General features: G+C 56.2%; 1 protein-coding gene across 10 annotated transcripts in view; it reads right to left on the reverse strand.

Moving 5' to 3' along the window:
• Positions 1-2,191: 2,191 nt before the first annotated feature.
• Positions 2,192-16,633, reverse strand: part of CEP164 (centrosomal protein 164) — an 89,736-nt gene continuing 75,294 nt past the window's right edge. For 4 of the 10 annotated variants that reach the window (XM_066372589.1, XM_066372583.1, XM_066372598.1 and 1 more), the window contains 16 exons: positions 16,149-16,280; positions 15,847-16,063; positions 14,046-14,123; positions 13,711-13,842; positions 13,247-13,369; positions 11,556-11,639; positions 11,366-11,434; positions 10,205-10,401; positions 9,783-9,909; positions 9,414-9,481; positions 8,655-8,859; positions 6,172-6,298; positions 5,348-5,692; positions 4,534-4,594; positions 3,656-3,778; positions 2,195-3,474 (listed from right to left, as the gene is read on the reverse strand). In XM_066372589.1, coding sequence (XP_066228686.1) covers positions 3,381-3,474; positions 3,656-3,778; positions 4,534-4,594; positions 5,348-5,692; positions 6,172-6,298; positions 8,655-8,859; positions 9,414-9,481; positions 9,783-9,909; positions 10,205-10,401; positions 11,366-11,434; positions 11,556-11,639; positions 13,247-13,369; positions 13,711-13,842; positions 14,046-14,123; positions 15,847-16,063; positions 16,149-16,280 — 2,182 coding nt within the window. In that variant the 3' untranslated portion in view covers positions 2,195-3,380. Of the gene's footprint in view, positions 3,475-3,655; positions 3,779-4,533; positions 4,595-5,347; positions 5,693-6,171; positions 6,299-6,994; positions 7,100-8,654; positions 8,860-9,413; positions 9,482-9,782; positions 9,910-10,204; positions 10,402-11,365; positions 11,435-11,555; positions 11,640-13,246; positions 13,370-13,710; positions 13,843-14,045; positions 14,124-15,846; positions 16,064-16,148; positions 16,281-16,633 lie in introns of all 10 variants that reach the window. The other 6 variants (XM_066372559.1, XM_066372570.1, XM_066372565.1 and 3 more) reach the window with 4 other exon arrangements.

Consider the following 16,633-nt stretch of genomic DNA (forward strand, 5'->3'; position numbering starts at 1 on the left):
GCTAAGCCCTCTCTTAGGACACTGGCAGAGTTCTGGCTCCCTTTGGATGCGGGCAGCCCCACAGTGCCTGAGGCTGAGTTAGCTGCTCTGCTTCATCCCTGGAGCATGGATTCAGGCTTTGAGTTTTTGACCACAGAAGGCCCAGGCCCAGAAAGGGGTTGTTCAGGTCACAGAGCTTGCCAGTGTCAGAGCCAAGAGCAAGGTCATTCCCCCCTCACCATACTGCCATCGGTGTGGGAGCTCTCATAGCAGCTGAGGGTGGGGAGGGGCTGTTATTCCCAAAGTTGGTCTCATAATGGTCAGTGAATATCTCACAGAAGGGCTTTGGGAAATGGTCTGTTCCTACGTTAGGAATGACTCTTAACCCCCCTTGGCCTCCCCCTGCAAAGGGGAGAAGAAGACAGTGCCCATTCTTTCCTTGCATTACATAAAAGCTCCAGAAGGCGCCGGTGTATTTGTTACCTTCAAGAAGAAAATTAGATGCCCTGTGGGTAGAGTGACTTCTGTACCATTTGAACATGGAGCCATGTGAACACATGGCCTATTCCAAATAAATGTCCTTTAAAAAATAATCCTGGAACCTCAGGCTGGGAATTTCAGAACCAGTTCCTCGGTTCTGGCCCTATATCTGCCACATACTATGTCTCGTGTGACCTTTCTAGACCATATCCTCCACTGTGGAGTATGAGTGTGCTGACCAGTCATCTGCCAGTCTCCTTTCAGCTCCAAATGACTGATTCCAGACTCCCCAGGTGGATTCTAAAATCCATGAGGGGAAGGATGAGACAACTCTGGAGTCCTGAGCAAGTACTTCTTTTATAAACCTGGGCCCAGGGAGGTTTGCTTACTCAGCTAGAAGCCAGCCCCTTCCCGGGACCCAGGCCTTCAGACCAAGCTGCCCGGGCTGTTCTGTAAACCCGGAGGAAGACAGGAGATGCTGACACGGGGAGTGTGGTCCACAGAACGCAGCTTTCAGAGATGTATGGACAAACCCAGGTTCAAATCCTGGGTGACCTTGAGCTATAGTAATTTCACCTCTGTGGTCCTTAATTTCCTGAACTATAAAATAAGAGCAACCGGCCCTGGCCGGTTGGCTCAGTGGTAGAGCGTCGGCCTGGTGTGCGGGGGACCCGGGTTCTATTCCCGGCCAGGGCACATAGGAGAAGCGCCCATTTGCTTCTCCACCCCCACCCCCTCCTTCCTCTCTGTCTCTCTCTTCCCCTCCCGCAGCCAAGGCTCCATTGGAGCAAAGATGGCCCGGGCGCTTGGGGATGTCTCCTTGGCCTCTGCCCCAGGCACTAGAGTGGCTCTGGTCGCAGCAGAGCGTCGCCCCTGGTGGGCGTGCCGGGTGGATCCTGGTCAGGCTCATGCGGGAGTCTGTCTGACTGTCTCTCCCCGTTTCCAGCTTCAGAAAAAATACAAAAAATAAATAAAAAATAAAATAAGAGCAACCTCACAGGTTAAAAGGATTGCATGATAACATGGAAAGCACTGGGCATGCAGATGTTCTGCAAAGGTCCACTCTGTTCCTTCTTCCCTCCCTGCACCAGAGTGGGGTGGGCACTGGGACACAGGAGGCTGGCGTAGTTTGTATACTTTGATAGTTAGTTTTCTCATGCAAATCCATGAAACATGGCCATCTTAAGTTGGTTCTGTTGCGTTTCTGTTGCTACAGACCCAAGTATGGAGGCTGTTTACACCACCGGAGTGGGGAAAATACCCACCTAACTCTACCTGCTTAGGACTTCAGGGGGATTCCTTTGCGTTTGTCTGCATGGCACCAACTGTGGACTTTGGAAAACGGCACAGGCAGTCTCCACCTGGTAAGCAGTGGAGTTGGGGGGGGGGGGGTGTGCAGGGAGAGATGGAGAATGTCATCACTTCCCACAGCTGGCAGCAGGGGACTAGGGCCTTAGGGGTAAGAGAGGGTCTGCCTTGTAGGGAAATGAGCTATTTTCTCCAGAACTCCTGGCACTTACAGGTCTCTGATCCTTGATTCTTCTCCTTCATAGAAACAAAGATGAAAAGCTCGACATCACAGGTTGGTTGTGATGATTATCAGTGACCTTGGAGATGTCCTGTGAATACTAATTTTCCCTTCCTCTATTCTTAAGAGGAAGGAGGTAAAAGTATTCAGAGAGAAGGAAACATTCACACAACCCTTTAGAAAATGGACCTGCAGAGATTTAACTGATGTACAAAACACAGGATGTTACGAGATGGGTATGACACAAAGACTAGTCCCAAAGCACGCAGAATCAGCCAAATGACAAACTGGACTTTTTTCTGTGTGGTAGACTGATGACCATAAAACACAAGGGTGGGGGGTGCCCATATGGATCTTAGTTCTTACTCCGTGGCAGTGAAATGAGCAGTGAGGTGGAAGAGATTTGGTTTCTATGCATGAGAGACTAGGGCAACTCACAGCTTTCAAAACAAGAAAAATGGGGGCCTTTTATTAAACAATGAGACAGATGTCAGAGAACAGCCCGCTGAGCAGCAGGGCTTGCCGGAACCTCACTGGCTGCTCAGGCCAGGCACGAGCCCAGCCCCTCACCTCCTTCAGAGCACGAAGGGGCAGTGGGGTGGGCACAGGCAGAGCAGACAGATGGAGATGAGAGTCCGTGACTGTACCCAGGGCAGATAACAGCAAGGCGATGACCTGAAGCCACCCAGGCTTTTCTTATGGCTGTGGCTTCCTGACAGCTGTGTGGTGAGACCTGAGAAGCTGGCTGGAGGGGCTCTGCGGAGAGCCAGGAGTGGGAAGGGGTGCTCCTGAGGATAGCAGTGCTGGCAGAGAGAAGACAGGTGACAAAACTCTGGCTGCCTCCAGCGACTTGTGGCAGAGCTCTGGGCCAATCCTGAGAGTCAGAAATGAGTGGCACAAAAAAAGGGGGACATTTTTTTAAAAAGAAAAAGGTCTGATCTCTACAAAACTGAGGTATTGGAGAGAAAGCCTCATCTCAGGCTCAGAGACTGCTGGGGCTCTGTTCTGGTGACACCAGGACCACACACACAACCACGCCCTGCCCTGCAGGTACGAGGGATCAATGTGGTTCCCAAGGGAGTCCCCAGGCCTTTGACAGCAGTTCTTCTAAAGCCACCTCCTCCTCTTGATAGTGCTGTGTCTCTGATGCCACATCCTCAGTGTTGCCGTGTCCACAAGGGAGCTCGCAGAAGCCCACACGTCCCAGCCAGATATCCACTTTGCAGTCACTGCGGGTGGCTTACTGCTTTCGGCTGTACCATCCTCTTCACTCGGCCCACTTCCCCTGCCAACGCCCCTCCAAGTTTTCAGTGGGGAAGGCAGCAAAGGGGACAGAAGGAGAGACAGTGCAGGCCCTCCTTGGGCACTGCTGGGCGCAGGAGATGCCAGGGCCTCAGTAGCGATAAATCTTCAGTCTGCTGGTCTCATCCAGGTCTACCTGCAGGAGGCCTGAGGTGTCTGTTGGGTTGTGCACTGAGAAAAGATGTCTGGTCACAAGGTGAAGGAACACTGCAGCCAGCGGGGCATCAGGGTGTCATGGGAGGAAGGGTCAAAAGCCAAACAGGACTGTCTCCCAAATTCAGGGCACAAACACATCCCTGCAGCCCAGCTCAGTCATCCCAGTGGCTACAGCAGGAAGGGAACGGCGAAAACCAGCTTAAAGGATACAACTTGGGGTCATTCTTATAGCGTTCTAGCCACTTCCGGTTAGCCTCGATCATGGCCTGGAAGTCGGTGCTGCCCAGCTCAGGGGTGTGGGAGTGGGGACGCTGCAGGAGGCGGAGCTGCTCTCTGGGAAGGAGGATAGTATGGGATGGGGAGGGGACACGTGATGCAGCCAGACACAGGTTGCCACATCCACCCTCCCACCAGCTTTCTGGGGTTTTGAGCAACCCCAGGCTTCTTCTACTGGCAGGCTCCCCCTTTAGAATGTTCCCATTACCCTCCCATCCCTCCACCAGTGACTACTCCTGACATCAAGACTCTAAGTTCCCACCTCCACAGATTCTGGACCAATGTCATCAGCAAAAGCTCTCCCCAATGTCAACTTCAATACCTGCCCAGCATAAGCTGCTGAATTGGTCAAAGGAGTATACGGGAGGGGATACTATGATTGGGGGCCTTGCGTGGTGATGATACCCTTGGCAGGAAATAAGATGAATGAGAGAGAACAGGCTGAAATAACTGCCCTGTCTCCCACAGGCTCTCCCTCCAGCTGTTGACTCAACAGGCCTGGGGAAAGCAGACAGAGCCAAAGACAAAGGCCACTCTCCAGGGCTGGAGGGCCAGGGGCTGCTTCTCCCACAGGGCAGCTTCCCTATGGGGCTGGGCCAGGTATGCCTGCCACACCCCCACGTTCCCACTGGACCCTCCCCATGTGTGTGTGCAGTGTAGACCCAGGCAGTTTTGTGGACTGTGGGCAGGCCTGCCCGACTGCTCTGGGCTCTGCTACTGTGGCTTCTGCTCCCCCTCAGAGGCCCTCCCAGCTCAGGGAAGTGCCATGCAGCCGGGCAGTGCCGTTCCACTGGAACCTACAGGCGTCTTACCTGGCAGACACGTAACCCAGCCTGTTCTGCAAGGGGCCGCTGAGGAGGGGTGGGACTCCAGCTGAAAGGTGGAGGGGGGGTGTCATTCAGAATGAACAAGGGTCAGCTGGGCCAGCCCCCGCCGCTCTGCCCACCAAAACACAAAAACGGAAACTTTCCAGAGTTGAAAATGAAAGGTGATAGAAGTTACCCTATTTATTTTATGTCTAAAACTTAATCTACTTTTCTGTTTAAGTTGGAATGTAGAGGTGTAACTTTTTTCCCTCAAATAACTATAGTCTTATGGCTTTTCACATTCCTCAGTGGTCCTGACATCCGGGGAAGCCACCCTGCCCAGAAGCAGGAGGATGCCATACAGCCAAGGGTGACAAGCAGAATCCTGGAGTCACAGACAGGCGGCTGAAGCGCAGCCTATGGCTCATTCCCAGGCATCCTGGGGCACACCACGTACCCTCCCTGGGTCTCAGTTCCCTCATCTGCAACAGGGCTATCTAATTACTGCCTCAAGGGCTATTATAAAAGGCCTAAATGAAAACTTTATATAAAATGTCTGGCCTCCCACATAAAGCACATAATGGTAACTATGACGAAGATGATGACGGTGACCTGTTAGGCTCGCTGGGCTCTGGAGTTATAAAGGCCCAGTCAGCCCACACTCCGCGTAAACTTCCACGACCACGGAGCCTGCAGCTGCAGGGCAACCGGCAAGGTCCTCCCAGGGACCCAGAGCTGGGGCAGGGGAGGATGAGGAGCAAGCACAAAGCAGAGAGGGAAGAGGAGGAAGTAAGAAGGCTCAGCCCGGAAGGAAGCTTACTTGGAAAATACTTGCGCCACTTCTCCACCAGGAAGTCGTCCACTGTTTGAGTCATGGGGGAGGAGAGCCGGGGGCCCAGCCCCGAGTGCCAGGCCCACGGGGTGGACACGGGTGCAGCCGGGGACAAGGCTGAGACCCGAACCAGGGAAGAGTGAGTGGGAAGGGGAGTGCTCCTGAAGGCTGGGGAAGGGACATGTGCTGGGGTGGACGTGAGGAGTGGTGGTGGTGACTGCGCGTGGGGGCCGCCCAGCACGCTGAGCACAGTGTTGAGCTCGCTGCTGATCCGCTGCAGGGAGCTGCTCAAGTAGTGGATCTTAAGGGAGGTGGGGCTCGCAGTCGGGGTGACTGAAAGGAAAGGCAGGTGGTGAAGAACTCAAGTTTCTAGTGCCGAAGCATCCCCAGGCTCAGGTGGCACTATGGCACCCTACGCCCGCCCCTCCCTGTTCCTCCAGACAATAGGGCACGGCAGGGCTTCTGTGTTCCCAACAGTGCAGACTTAGCGAGAGGCCCTAGGAAAGAGGCTCTCCAGGGCAGGCCTGGGGAAGGAGCAGGAGGGCCCTCTCCGCCTCCTCCCTGAGGCGGCGGCGGGCGGCACGCCCCTCACTGTAAATACTCTGCACACGCAGGCCTCCCTGGGTCCTGCTGGCTGGCAAGGCCAGATTGGTTCACTCCTCCCCAAGCACTTACTGAGACCCTGCCCCAGATACTGTCCCCCAGAGGCCCAACCACATGGGGCCGAGGGAAGGGACTGCACCTTTACTCCCCTGCCTCCCCTGTCTACATGGAAACGGTAGTCCTCCCCCATCCCTGCTGCCACCACTCACTGTGAGGCAGGGGGTCAAATTCTGAACTTCCACTGCTGGATTCTGAACTTTCACTGCTCCCATCTTCTGTGTTGCTGAGGTCAAAGGTCACAACTTTCTTGGGGGCTCCCCTCAAAGCGTCCTCATCCTGGTGGAGAGAAGCAGCAGTTACTACTGGCACTCTCCCTGTGCCTTCTGCCCATGGCCCTTGTGATGGAAGAGACTGAGCAGCCAGTGTGTGAGCTCTTGGAGTTCGGAAAGCAGCACATCCAGCAGGCTGCCTGGCAGGGGCAGGAGGGAGGCCAGGCTAACAGAACGCAGCCCCCCGAGACACAGGCAGTAGGGCCACCAGGGCCAGATAGACGCCCACCCTCTCCCCCAGTAAACTCTCCCTGCAGTCTCACCCCCACACGTCAGGCATCCAGGGGAAAATCTACAAGGGGCCAGTAAGGTAGAGCAACCGCCTAGGTGCACCACTCCCCACACCCTGGGAACACCTGTTCTAGGGCACCGCGCGAGGGCTAGGTCCTCTCTCAAGAAACTGCAGAATGCACAACTAGGTAGAACAGCAAATCGATGTTTCTTGCTCTCAAATCAATGAATTTTAAAAATTCATCTTTTAAAAATGTTTTAAAACTTCAAGAGGCAGAGGCTTCAAGTGTGTGAGGACCACTCAGCACAGACCACCAAACTCAAAGCTGAAGTCCCTGCCATTTTCACCAGCCCAGAAGCCCTAAGCCTACTGCCAGTCCCGGGCCCTAGAGGCCCAGCACCCTTAACGCGGGACCAGAGAACCCAACCATCTCCTGGGAGTGGAAAAGGAAGTGAGGCCCCGGGGCTGCACTTCATCCCGGAAAGAGGGCCCAAGCCGCATCAGCTTCTCCTCCTCCTCCCGCAGGCTGTGGCCCTTCCACATGGCTCGCTGCATCTCATCTAGGTGTCTTGTCTCCTGCGGGCAGCGAGGAAGGGCAGGAGACGTGTGGTGACTGCCACACAGATGCTGGAGTCCTAGCCTTGCCCTTTGTTGGCTGAATTATCTTGGAAAAAAACTACTCAACTCTTAGTCTAGTTTCTCATCTAAAAGAAATACTACTTTTCATTGGGTCATGAGAATTAAATGAGAGTATATTACATGCTGAGCACTATGCCCATACCTAATAAATTCTTTGTGTGTATTTTTCCAAAGTGAGAAGTGGGGGGCAGCAGACAGACTCCCCAATGCGCCCAACCAGTATCCACCCGGCATGCCCACCAGGGGGCGATACTCAGCCCCTCTGGGGTGTGGGGCGTTGCTCCGCTGCAATCAGAGCACCTGAGGTGGAGGCCTTGGAGCCATCCTCAGCATCCGGGCCAACTTTGCTCCAATGGAGCCTTGGCTGCAGGAGGGGAAGAGAGAGAGAGAAAGAAGAGGAGAGAGGGAAGAGTGGAGAAGTAGATGGGTGCTTCTCCTGTGTGCCCTGGCCAGGAATCAAACCCAGGACTTCCACACGCCAGGCCAATGCTCTACCACTGAACCAACCAGCCAGGGCCTCTAATAAATTCTTAAATAGTTATCAGTGCTCCAACAACCACCACTATCATCGCTCCCAATGTCATCAGGGGGGATACAGAGGAGCAGGGAGAGGACCCAAATGGCACGTACACACCCCTGAGAAGCCTGCCACTCTATAGCAGCTGCGTGCCCTCTGCTGCCCCAAAGCCAGGCTTAGGGACCACAAGGCCCCAAGTGTACTGACCAGCTTCGAGCACCATCAGAATTCTAAGGGACTAAGTATGATTTGCCAGGACCCTCAAAGATCTATGAGCCTGACCTGTGGTGGCGCAGTGGATAAAGCATCAACCTGGAACACTGAGGTCACCAGTTCAAAACCCCAGGCTTGCCCAGTCAAGGCACATATGAGAAGCAACTACAAATTGATGCTTCACACTCCTCTCCCCCTACCTTTATCTCTTTCTCTAAAAGCAATAAAAATCTTAAAAAAAAAAAAAAAAGATCTGTGATTACAACTAACTGAAGTCTCTGGCTTCTCAATGCAATCAGGATATCAAAGCAGTACAAACAAGAAGTGACTCAGTCTCATGCTGAGTGTACACACAGAAGACTTTCAGTCACAAATGAGGTCTTCAGTGTGGTGGAATGGACAAGCAAGGTACTGAGTATGAAATTTTGGAAACCTTACTTATACTCTTCACCTAGAAAGCAAGAATAACACCACCACCCTGCACATCACCTGTGGTTATTGTGAAGACCAATGATTTGCTACTGGAGAAGGCATTCTGCATTTTGTGCACTGCCTCATAAAGGAGGTGCCTCCGTTCTCATGGAGATACACAGCCTCCAGCACCACCCAGCTGGCCCGGAAGACTAGCGCGGTTGCCCTGGGGCCTGGGTTACCGCTCTCCGGGAGTCGCAGCACCAACTGAGGGCGAGTTCCAAGGGCGTGTTGCCCTGGCTCCACCAGTGCCCCGGCCCAGGGCTGGCAGGTGTCCTCCAGGCTCCTGACCTCCTCCAGGTCCTTCTGCACATCCTCCACGGTACTGGTGCCCAGGTCTCTGGCTGCCTCCGGAGCACTGGCCAGCTCATGGGACTGGTGCTGCAAAGCAACTGCTACAGCCCTCTGCTGCCTCTGCATGGAGCGCATCTGCCGCACCAGGAACCTCCTGGCACTGTGAAGAGCTATCCCCTCAGCAGAGAGGTGGTGCTGGGAGCTGTGGGAAGACAGGGCAGGGGAGGGGGCTGTTGGAGAGGGCCAGCAAAAGCTCTGAGAGCCACTGCTCAGTCACTCGACCACTTCCTTAGCAGACCCAGACCCCCTGAGCACAGATGACTGGGCTGGGACTAGGCCATGTATAGGAATGCCACTGAGAAATGCACTGAGTCCTCCCACCTGACCTGGAAAGGCCTCCGAATAGATGACCAGGTGCTCCCACCAGCCTGACCCTCAACCAGGCATCAGCAGATGCCAACATGCTGTGTCCACAGTCACAATGGGCATGTACTTGGCTTGCCAGAAAAGATGCCTAGGTCCTCCACCTCTCTTCCCTGAACCATGCCCCACAGGTAATTGTGTCACCTCATTTCAGTTCACCCCAGCTGTGCTACGGCCATATCACCCTGAACGCGCCCGATCTCGTCTGATCTCGGAAGCTAAGTAGGGTCGGGCCTGGTTAGTACTTGGATGGGAGACCCCAGCTGTGTGGCACAGGCTCACCCCCCTTCATGGGACCCTCAGCCCAAAACAAGACAGGTTCTCAAAACTCACCTGTGCAAGGACAAGCCAATATCCTTCTTGTTCTGGGAGAGAGAAGAAAGTACCTCTTTGGTCTGGCTCTGAGGATACATGGTAGGAAAGACCCACTGAATGCAGCACAAGCAGATACAGGGCAGGCTCGGGGGCCCTACAACCCGCCAGGGGCCTAGACACAAATGGCTCTGCCAGCTGCCGGGCGCTGTCCCCTTAGAGCCGTCATCTGACTGGTGGAAACCGGGGGCCGGGAACGATCAGGAAGGAGGCTACGGCCCTCTACAGAGCAGTGCTAGGACCCTGGTGCCCCACCCCTCCAAGGGCCCCGCCCCATCCTGGGGCCCCAGCCCAGCCATCCTGTCCCTCTCAAAGCACAGAGACGCTCACTGTCCCCAGCGATTCCGTCAGGTCCTCCACGCGGAGCTCTGGCTCAGCACATGAGGCAGCACTGCTCTTCTCCACTGGGGGCTCTTCCAACACGTTCTGCTTCCTCTGAGCTCTGGCCTCCAGCTCACTGTGACAGGGGTGGGGTGCAAGCAGGTGAGACAGGGTCACATGGTGGAGCAGGCCAGCAGCACACTGTCAGGACCCCTGGCTGGGCTTCAAGCCCCTACCTGAGGTAGAAAGCAAGTCCCCGAGGAAGAGCTGGGGCGTGCACAGTAAAACCAGGTTCACAGCCTCTCACATCCCCACTCCCCACAGAATGCAGCAGACACTGCCTTGCACCTCTGGTTGCTAACTGGGCATGAGAGCAGAGGTCACAGGGCATGCATGAGGCACAGCGGCTAAGTGCAGGGCGCACTCCCTACCTGATGTGTTTCTGCAGCCTCTGGGTCTGAGCCTGCAGCAGAGCCACCTGCGATTCCAGCTCCTCCTTGTGGGCCCGAAGCTCGCCAACAACTCTTCGAAGCTCGCCAGCAGCTCTTCGAAGCTGCTGGTTTGACTCCAACAGACAGGTGTGCTCCCTCTTTGCCTCCTCCAGGTGCTGATGGGTGGCTGTGACTTCCTATGACAGAAGACAGGATAGAAACAGTGGAAGAAGGCAGAGGGCAGGGACAGAGGGCAGAGCTAGTGGGGGTCCCACCTCCGGTCAGGGCTGTGCATACCCCGCCTCCCATCATTGCCCCACTCCCTGAGGCTCCTGAGCTGGGGCCACTCAGTGGTGCTACTTGTGGAATAACCCCAATGCCCAGGAGAGATCAAGTAAACCAGAGGTAGGGAATTGGGGGGAAGGAAGGGAATGGAGGTGGAGAAGGGAGAGGAGAAGAGAAGAAAATGGGGGTGGTGGAGGTAGGGGAGGAAGGAAGGGAATGGGGGCGGATGATGGAAGGGAGGGAGGAAGGGAAGGGGGGTGGAAGAGGGAGGAAGGGAAGGGGGGTGGAGGAGGGAGGGGAGGGAGGAAGGGAAGAGGGTGGGGGAGGGAGGGAGGGAGGAAGGGAAGGGGGCGGGGGAGGGAGGGGAGGGAGGAAGGGAAGGGTGTGGGGGAGGGAGGGGAGGGAGGAAGGGAAGGGAGAAAGGGAGGGAGGGGAGGGAGGGGAAGGAGGAAAGGAAGGGGGTAGGGGAGGAAGAGAAGGGGGTGGGGGAGGGAGGGGAGGGAGGAAGGGAAGGGAGAAAGGGAGGGAGGGGAGGGAGGAAGGGAAGTGGGTGGGGGAGGGAGGGGAAGGAGGAAAGGAAGGGGGTAGGGGAGGAAGGGAAGGGTGTGGGGGAGGGAGGGGAGGGAGGAAGGGAAGGGAGAAAGGGAGGGAGGGGAGGGAGGAAGGGAAGTGGGTGGGGGAGAGAGGGGAAGGAGGAAAGGAAGGGGGTAGGGGAGGAAGAGAAGGGGGTGGGGGAGGAGGGGAGGGAGGAAGGGAATGGGGGCGGAGGAGGGAGGGGAGGAAGGAAGGGAATGGGGGCGGAGGAGGGAGGGGAGGAAGGAAGGGGTGGAGGGAGGTGAATGGGGGCAGAGGAGGGAGGCAGGGAGGCAGATGTACCTCACTCTCCAGTGCAGCCTGCCTCTTGGTGTCCAAGAGGCGCTGCCTCTCCTTCCGGGCAGTCTCCTCCTGAAGGGTAGGAAGAGAACGGGGCTCCTTGGCCATCTCCAGGCTCATCCTCTCTTGGGGGAGCTATGTGTCCAAAGTCAAGTACACCTGGAGATTCTGTCCCCCACCCCCACCTCCTCACCTGAATGTCCAACTCAGCCAATCTGGCCTTGACATCTCTGACTCTGGTTTCAAATTCTACCTCTAAATCATGGAGTTTCCTTTTCTGCACAGAAGCAAAGGTGGAGAGAAAATATTGAAGTGTAGAAAGGTGGGAGGCATCGCTGAGGGGCAGGAGGGATCCTGACCCACCGTATCATAGTGCCCCTGCCCAAGAAGGGCTCAGGCTTTATCCCATTAGCCCCTGTGGCCTCCCAAGAAAGCAGCATCCCTTATTTCTTTCCAGTGGGGGCTAGAAGAAGCAAAGGTGCCAACCCCAAGGCCTAGAGGGGCTGACTGCCTCTTCTAAACCTGGGGAGATTCCCTGACCCAGAACACAGGGAAGCAAAGATGTCCCAGTATGGGGATGGCCAGTGAGGAAACCACACTGCTGAAGCTGTCAGGCTCCGTCCTGCTGTCCCAACACTTTCTATCTTGCATGGAGGTGGTCCCAAATGCCTGCCCAGGGTCCCCACCTGCTCCCAGTGCTGAAGCCACAAGTGCTCCAGCTGCCAGTCCTGCCTTTGCCTCAGAGTCTCCAATTCCCACTCGTGAGCCCTTCGCAGGCGCTCCAGCTCCCCGGTCAGGTGCCCCAGGTCAGCCCACAGCTTCCGCTCCTGCACAAGGGCGGGGCCGCCGCGGGAAGCTGCAGTGGCTCTCACACCCTTAAAACCTCAGCCCCGACCCTGCCACCTGAGTCAATAAGATCAAGGCACCCGCCAGTTCCCAAGGCCAGCTCTCACAGGAGAGCACCAGGGACAGCACGGTCCTGCCCCAGAAAGCCTGCACCCTCTCTGCCGCTGACGCAGAGGCTGGGTAGCATGGGGAGGAAACGTCCTGGGAGCCTGCCACCCTCACTGTCCCATCAGGTGCAGCTGCCCTTCCTTAAGGGAAGAGAGGTCATGAATAAATTGTCACTAATCTTTAACAAGGTCAGAACAGGTTTAGGCAGGGAGTCAACTACATTTCATCATGACCCACTACTTCTGCCCCAGGAAAGACTGAACAAGGAGTCTGGGGTACCGGTTTTGGTCCCGGGAGCAGCAGCCTAGGAGCCCTGGGCAGAGGCCCGGCTGTGGCTACAGGCAGCCACCCCACCATTGCTTACCGCAGCGGAAGCAAGCCAGCCAGAGGGGCTACCACTCAGACACCTGAATTTTCCTGAGGCTCAGGGCTAAAGATGGGCACATAATATCCAGGCTATTTTTTGGTATGCTGGGATTTTGGTTAACTCTGGTAGCATGGTGTCAGGCTAAAACTGAAGGCTCTGGAATCAGACAGTCCAGGCCTGAATCCTGGCTCCTCTGCTCACCAGCCAGGGTGGCCCTGGGAGAATCTGTTCCCTTGTTTTTAAAGTGGAGGTGACAATAGCATGTGCCTCCTAAGGCTGCTGTGAGGACTCAGTGAGTTCATCCGTATAAAGCACTCGGAACAGTATTCGGCACGCAGTACAAGTGCAGCATTAGCTGTTACTATCACGAGAGGACGTGCAGCCCGCCTGGGGGAAGAGGACACACTCCCCATCTAACGATTTAGTACAAAAGCAAAAAAATGACTTGGCCATTGCAGGGGACCAGGGAAGAAAGCCTCCCACAAACCATGATCACACTCTCCTCTGGGGAGAGCCCGGGTTGTGTGTGTGTGTGTGCATGCTGGGGGATGTAGCCCGGTCACCTCGGCTTCACAGTGCTCTCTGGCCTCGGCCAGCGCAAGCTGGTGCTCCTCCTTCATCTTGCCCATCTTCCTCTCATGCTCCCTTTCCACTTCCTGGCGCTTCTCTCTCAGGAGGCCACTGAGCTGCAGGGCAGGGGGAGGCATTCAACATGCAGGACTACGTGGACCGGCACTTGGGGAGGAAACCCCCTGGGGAGCATCTGAAGGTTTCACACATGCACACCCCGTAAAGCCCACATGTGACATACACATCACAGGTACATGCACATGGTATACCCATGGCCACAACCCAGCACCACCTTGCCACCCTGGCCTCGAGGGAACTAAGACATAGAAAGGGAACCAGAAGTTCTAACCCCAGCCGAGTCACCCAAAGCAAAGAGGACCCTGTGGGCAGGAGGCCCGGCTGACCATCGGAGCACCCATGACAGGAACACACGAAGCGAAGAGCGGCCAGCATTCACCTCTCGCTCATACTCCAGCATGTGGTGTGCTCTATGCTGGGCTCTCAGCTCGGCCCACCCCAGGCTCTCCTGCAGCTGGGTCTCCTCCTTCTTTCGGGTGTCCTCCATCTTCTTCTGGAGGCTGGAGACCACCTGCAGAGGCCCCAGCACAGGGGTGTGGCTCTCAGAGAGCATTATCATGGCCCAGGCGACTCACTTCCCAGGGACCTCCGTGCCCACCCCACGGGGCAGGGCCAGGGCTGACTACTTCTGGCAGAGAGGGGTCTGTCTGTAGGTTTACGCTCAGGACCACCACACCCAGGCTCTGGCTCACAGGTCAGGCCGGCAGCACCCACCTCTCTGTGCCTGGAGTCCACGGAGGAAGAGAGGCTCACCAGCTCAGCCCTGTGCTCCCTCTCCAGCACCGCCACCGCCTGGGAGCAGCAAAGAGATGATGAGGGGTGCAGGGCGGGGAGGGCTGCCCAGGCACTAACCCCAGAGGGAGGGAGAGCCAGGAACACATCCCCACGTTCCTCGAGCTAAGGGGCAAAGGGAACCACGGGCATCTGTTTCTCCAGTGTAACTCAGTCCTTAAAGTCTGCAACTAGCAAATGGCCAGGAACACAAAGGCCAGAATGGAGGGGCATTTAGGTCAGCCTCGGGTTACTGCCTCTGGGGCACCGGGTGGCACTCATGCCTATGAATGAGGCCCAAGGCAGGAAGGGCTGGAGGTTTTAGCACAATCTCCCCACTGCTGTACAGTGTTCTCCCCACCCTGCCGGAGCTTCTCCTTGCCTGAGAGGGGAAACTCCACCCTTCATCAAACGGTGAAGTGCCAGGTGGCCTGTTACTTACTTCAGCCTCTTACCCAGAGAAAGATCTTCATACCAGAGGGACAGGGAGTAAAGGCAAAGGAGAAAACCCCCTCTGCGTGTGCTAACCTCTCCTTCTAAAGCATGGAAGAACAGGAAAGAGATGAAAGGTCATCACAACCATCTCTCAGAAACAAGGACAGGGACGAGGCACATTTGTCTCAGGACCTCTGGTCTGGTTTAAGTTCTTTCAGTCATGCCTGACCAGGCGGTGGTTCAGTGGATAAAGCGTCGGACTGGGATGCAGAGGACCCAGGCTCAAGACCCTGAGGTCGCCAGCTTGAGCACGGGTTTGAGCAAAAGCCCACCAGCTTGAACCCAAGGTCGCTGGCTCCAACAAGGGGCTACTTGGTCTGCTGAAGGCCCGCAGTCAAGGCACATATGAAAAGCAATCAATTAACAACTAAGGTGTTGCAACGCGCAATGAAAAACTAATGATTGCCCTGGCCGGTTGGCTCAGCGGTAGAGCGTCGGCCTGGCGTGCGGGGGACCCGGGTTCGATTCCCGGCCAGGGCACACAGGAGAAGCGACCATTTGCTTCTCCACCCCCCCCCCTTCCTCTCTGTCTCTCTCTTCCCCTCCTGCAGCCAAGGCTCCATTGGAGCAAAGATGGCCCGGACGCTGGGGATGGCTCCTTGGCCTCTGCCCCAGGCGCTAGAGTGGCTCTGGTCCCGGTGGAGCGACGCCCTGGAGGGGCAGAGCATCGCCTCCTGGTGGGCAGAGCGTCACCCCTGGTGGGCGTGCTGGGTGGATCCCGGTCGGGCGCATGCGGGAGTCTGTCTGACTGTCTCTCCCCGTTTCCAGCTTCAGAAGAATACAAAAAAATAAATAAAATAATGATTGATGCTTCTCATCTCTCTCTGTTCCTGTCTGTCTGTCCCTGTCTATCCCTCTCTCTGACTCACTCTCTGTCTCTATAAAAAATATAAATTAAAAAAAAAAAAAAAGTTCTTTTAGTCATGAAATCTTCCCAAAGCCACAGACCATCTCCCCTCAAACTTTTTCACTGCCACTGACCACAGCCAGCGCTCCTGGCCCAGCGGCCCTGATGGTGTCTCTGGGCACCTACCCTCTGCTTTGCCGTGGGACCAGGGCCAGCACCTGCCTTGAGAAAAGCTGGTCCACATGGAGCAATGGGCCCAGTCTACACCTAGATGGGCAGACCCCCACTCTCTGCCCGGCTCCCCATGCTGCTACCCAGGGCTGGCTCTTCCTCCACACTCAGTCCCTCCCCAGGCAGCCCAGGGACATGTCAGAGAGGAAGGCCTCAACTCTACTTGCTCACTTCTTTCCTCTCTGCTGCCAGCTGCTCCCTCAGCTGCTGCAAAGCCCTCTCCTTGTCAGCATTCAGGGCAGCCTGCTCACTCTGCTCCAAGGCCTCCATCTCTTCCTTCAGTTGCACCAGCCTTTGCTTGTTTCTCTGCTCCAAGCGGGCCCTCTCGGCCTTCTGCAGAGACTCCAGCTCCTCTCTCAGCCTCTGCAGGGAAGTCTCATGCTCGGCCCTGGGCAGAAGACAGAGGGAATGGGGACAGACCTGTGCAGTCAGGGGTGCAGCACAGGGCTGGGCAGCACGCAGCGGGCGCTCACCTGATTCGGTCCTCCTCTGCTTCTGTGCTGGCCTGGACCTGGGCCCGGAGCTGAGACAGCCTCCGGCTTTCCTCCTCTCTTATTCGAGCCCCCTCTTCCTCAGTGGCTTTCTGTAGCTGCTCCTTCAGGGCACTGGGAAAGAAAGGCAAGTTTGTTGGAGGGTCCACAGGTCTTTTCTCTTCTGGTCATAATCCCTGGCTCTTGGGCTCAACAGCCTGCAGCCTGCCTGTGAACTTCTGAAATCAGCCTCTGGGTCCTGCCACCCCCTACGACACCTCCCAGAGTAAAGGAGGTCGTGAACTCCAGCCGTCCTTTGTCTCAGGAAGCAGTTTGCAGGCTGCCTAACCCCCGAGCAGCGTTTCTTCCAAAGGCCCCTCTGCCTCCAGGTTCACCTAGCATGGCACTGGCCCTAGGACAGGTAGTCTCCAGGTTCACCGTGCATGGCACTGGCTCTAGGACAGGTAGCCTCCAGGTTCACCTAGCAT

The sequence above is a fragment of the Saccopteryx leptura genome, chromosome 1 (genome assembly GCF_036850995.1).
Source record: "Saccopteryx leptura isolate mSacLep1 chromosome 1, mSacLep1_pri_phased_curated, whole genome shotgun sequence".
Taxonomy (NCBI): Eukaryota; Metazoa; Chordata; class Mammalia; order Chiroptera; family Emballonuridae; genus Saccopteryx; species Saccopteryx leptura.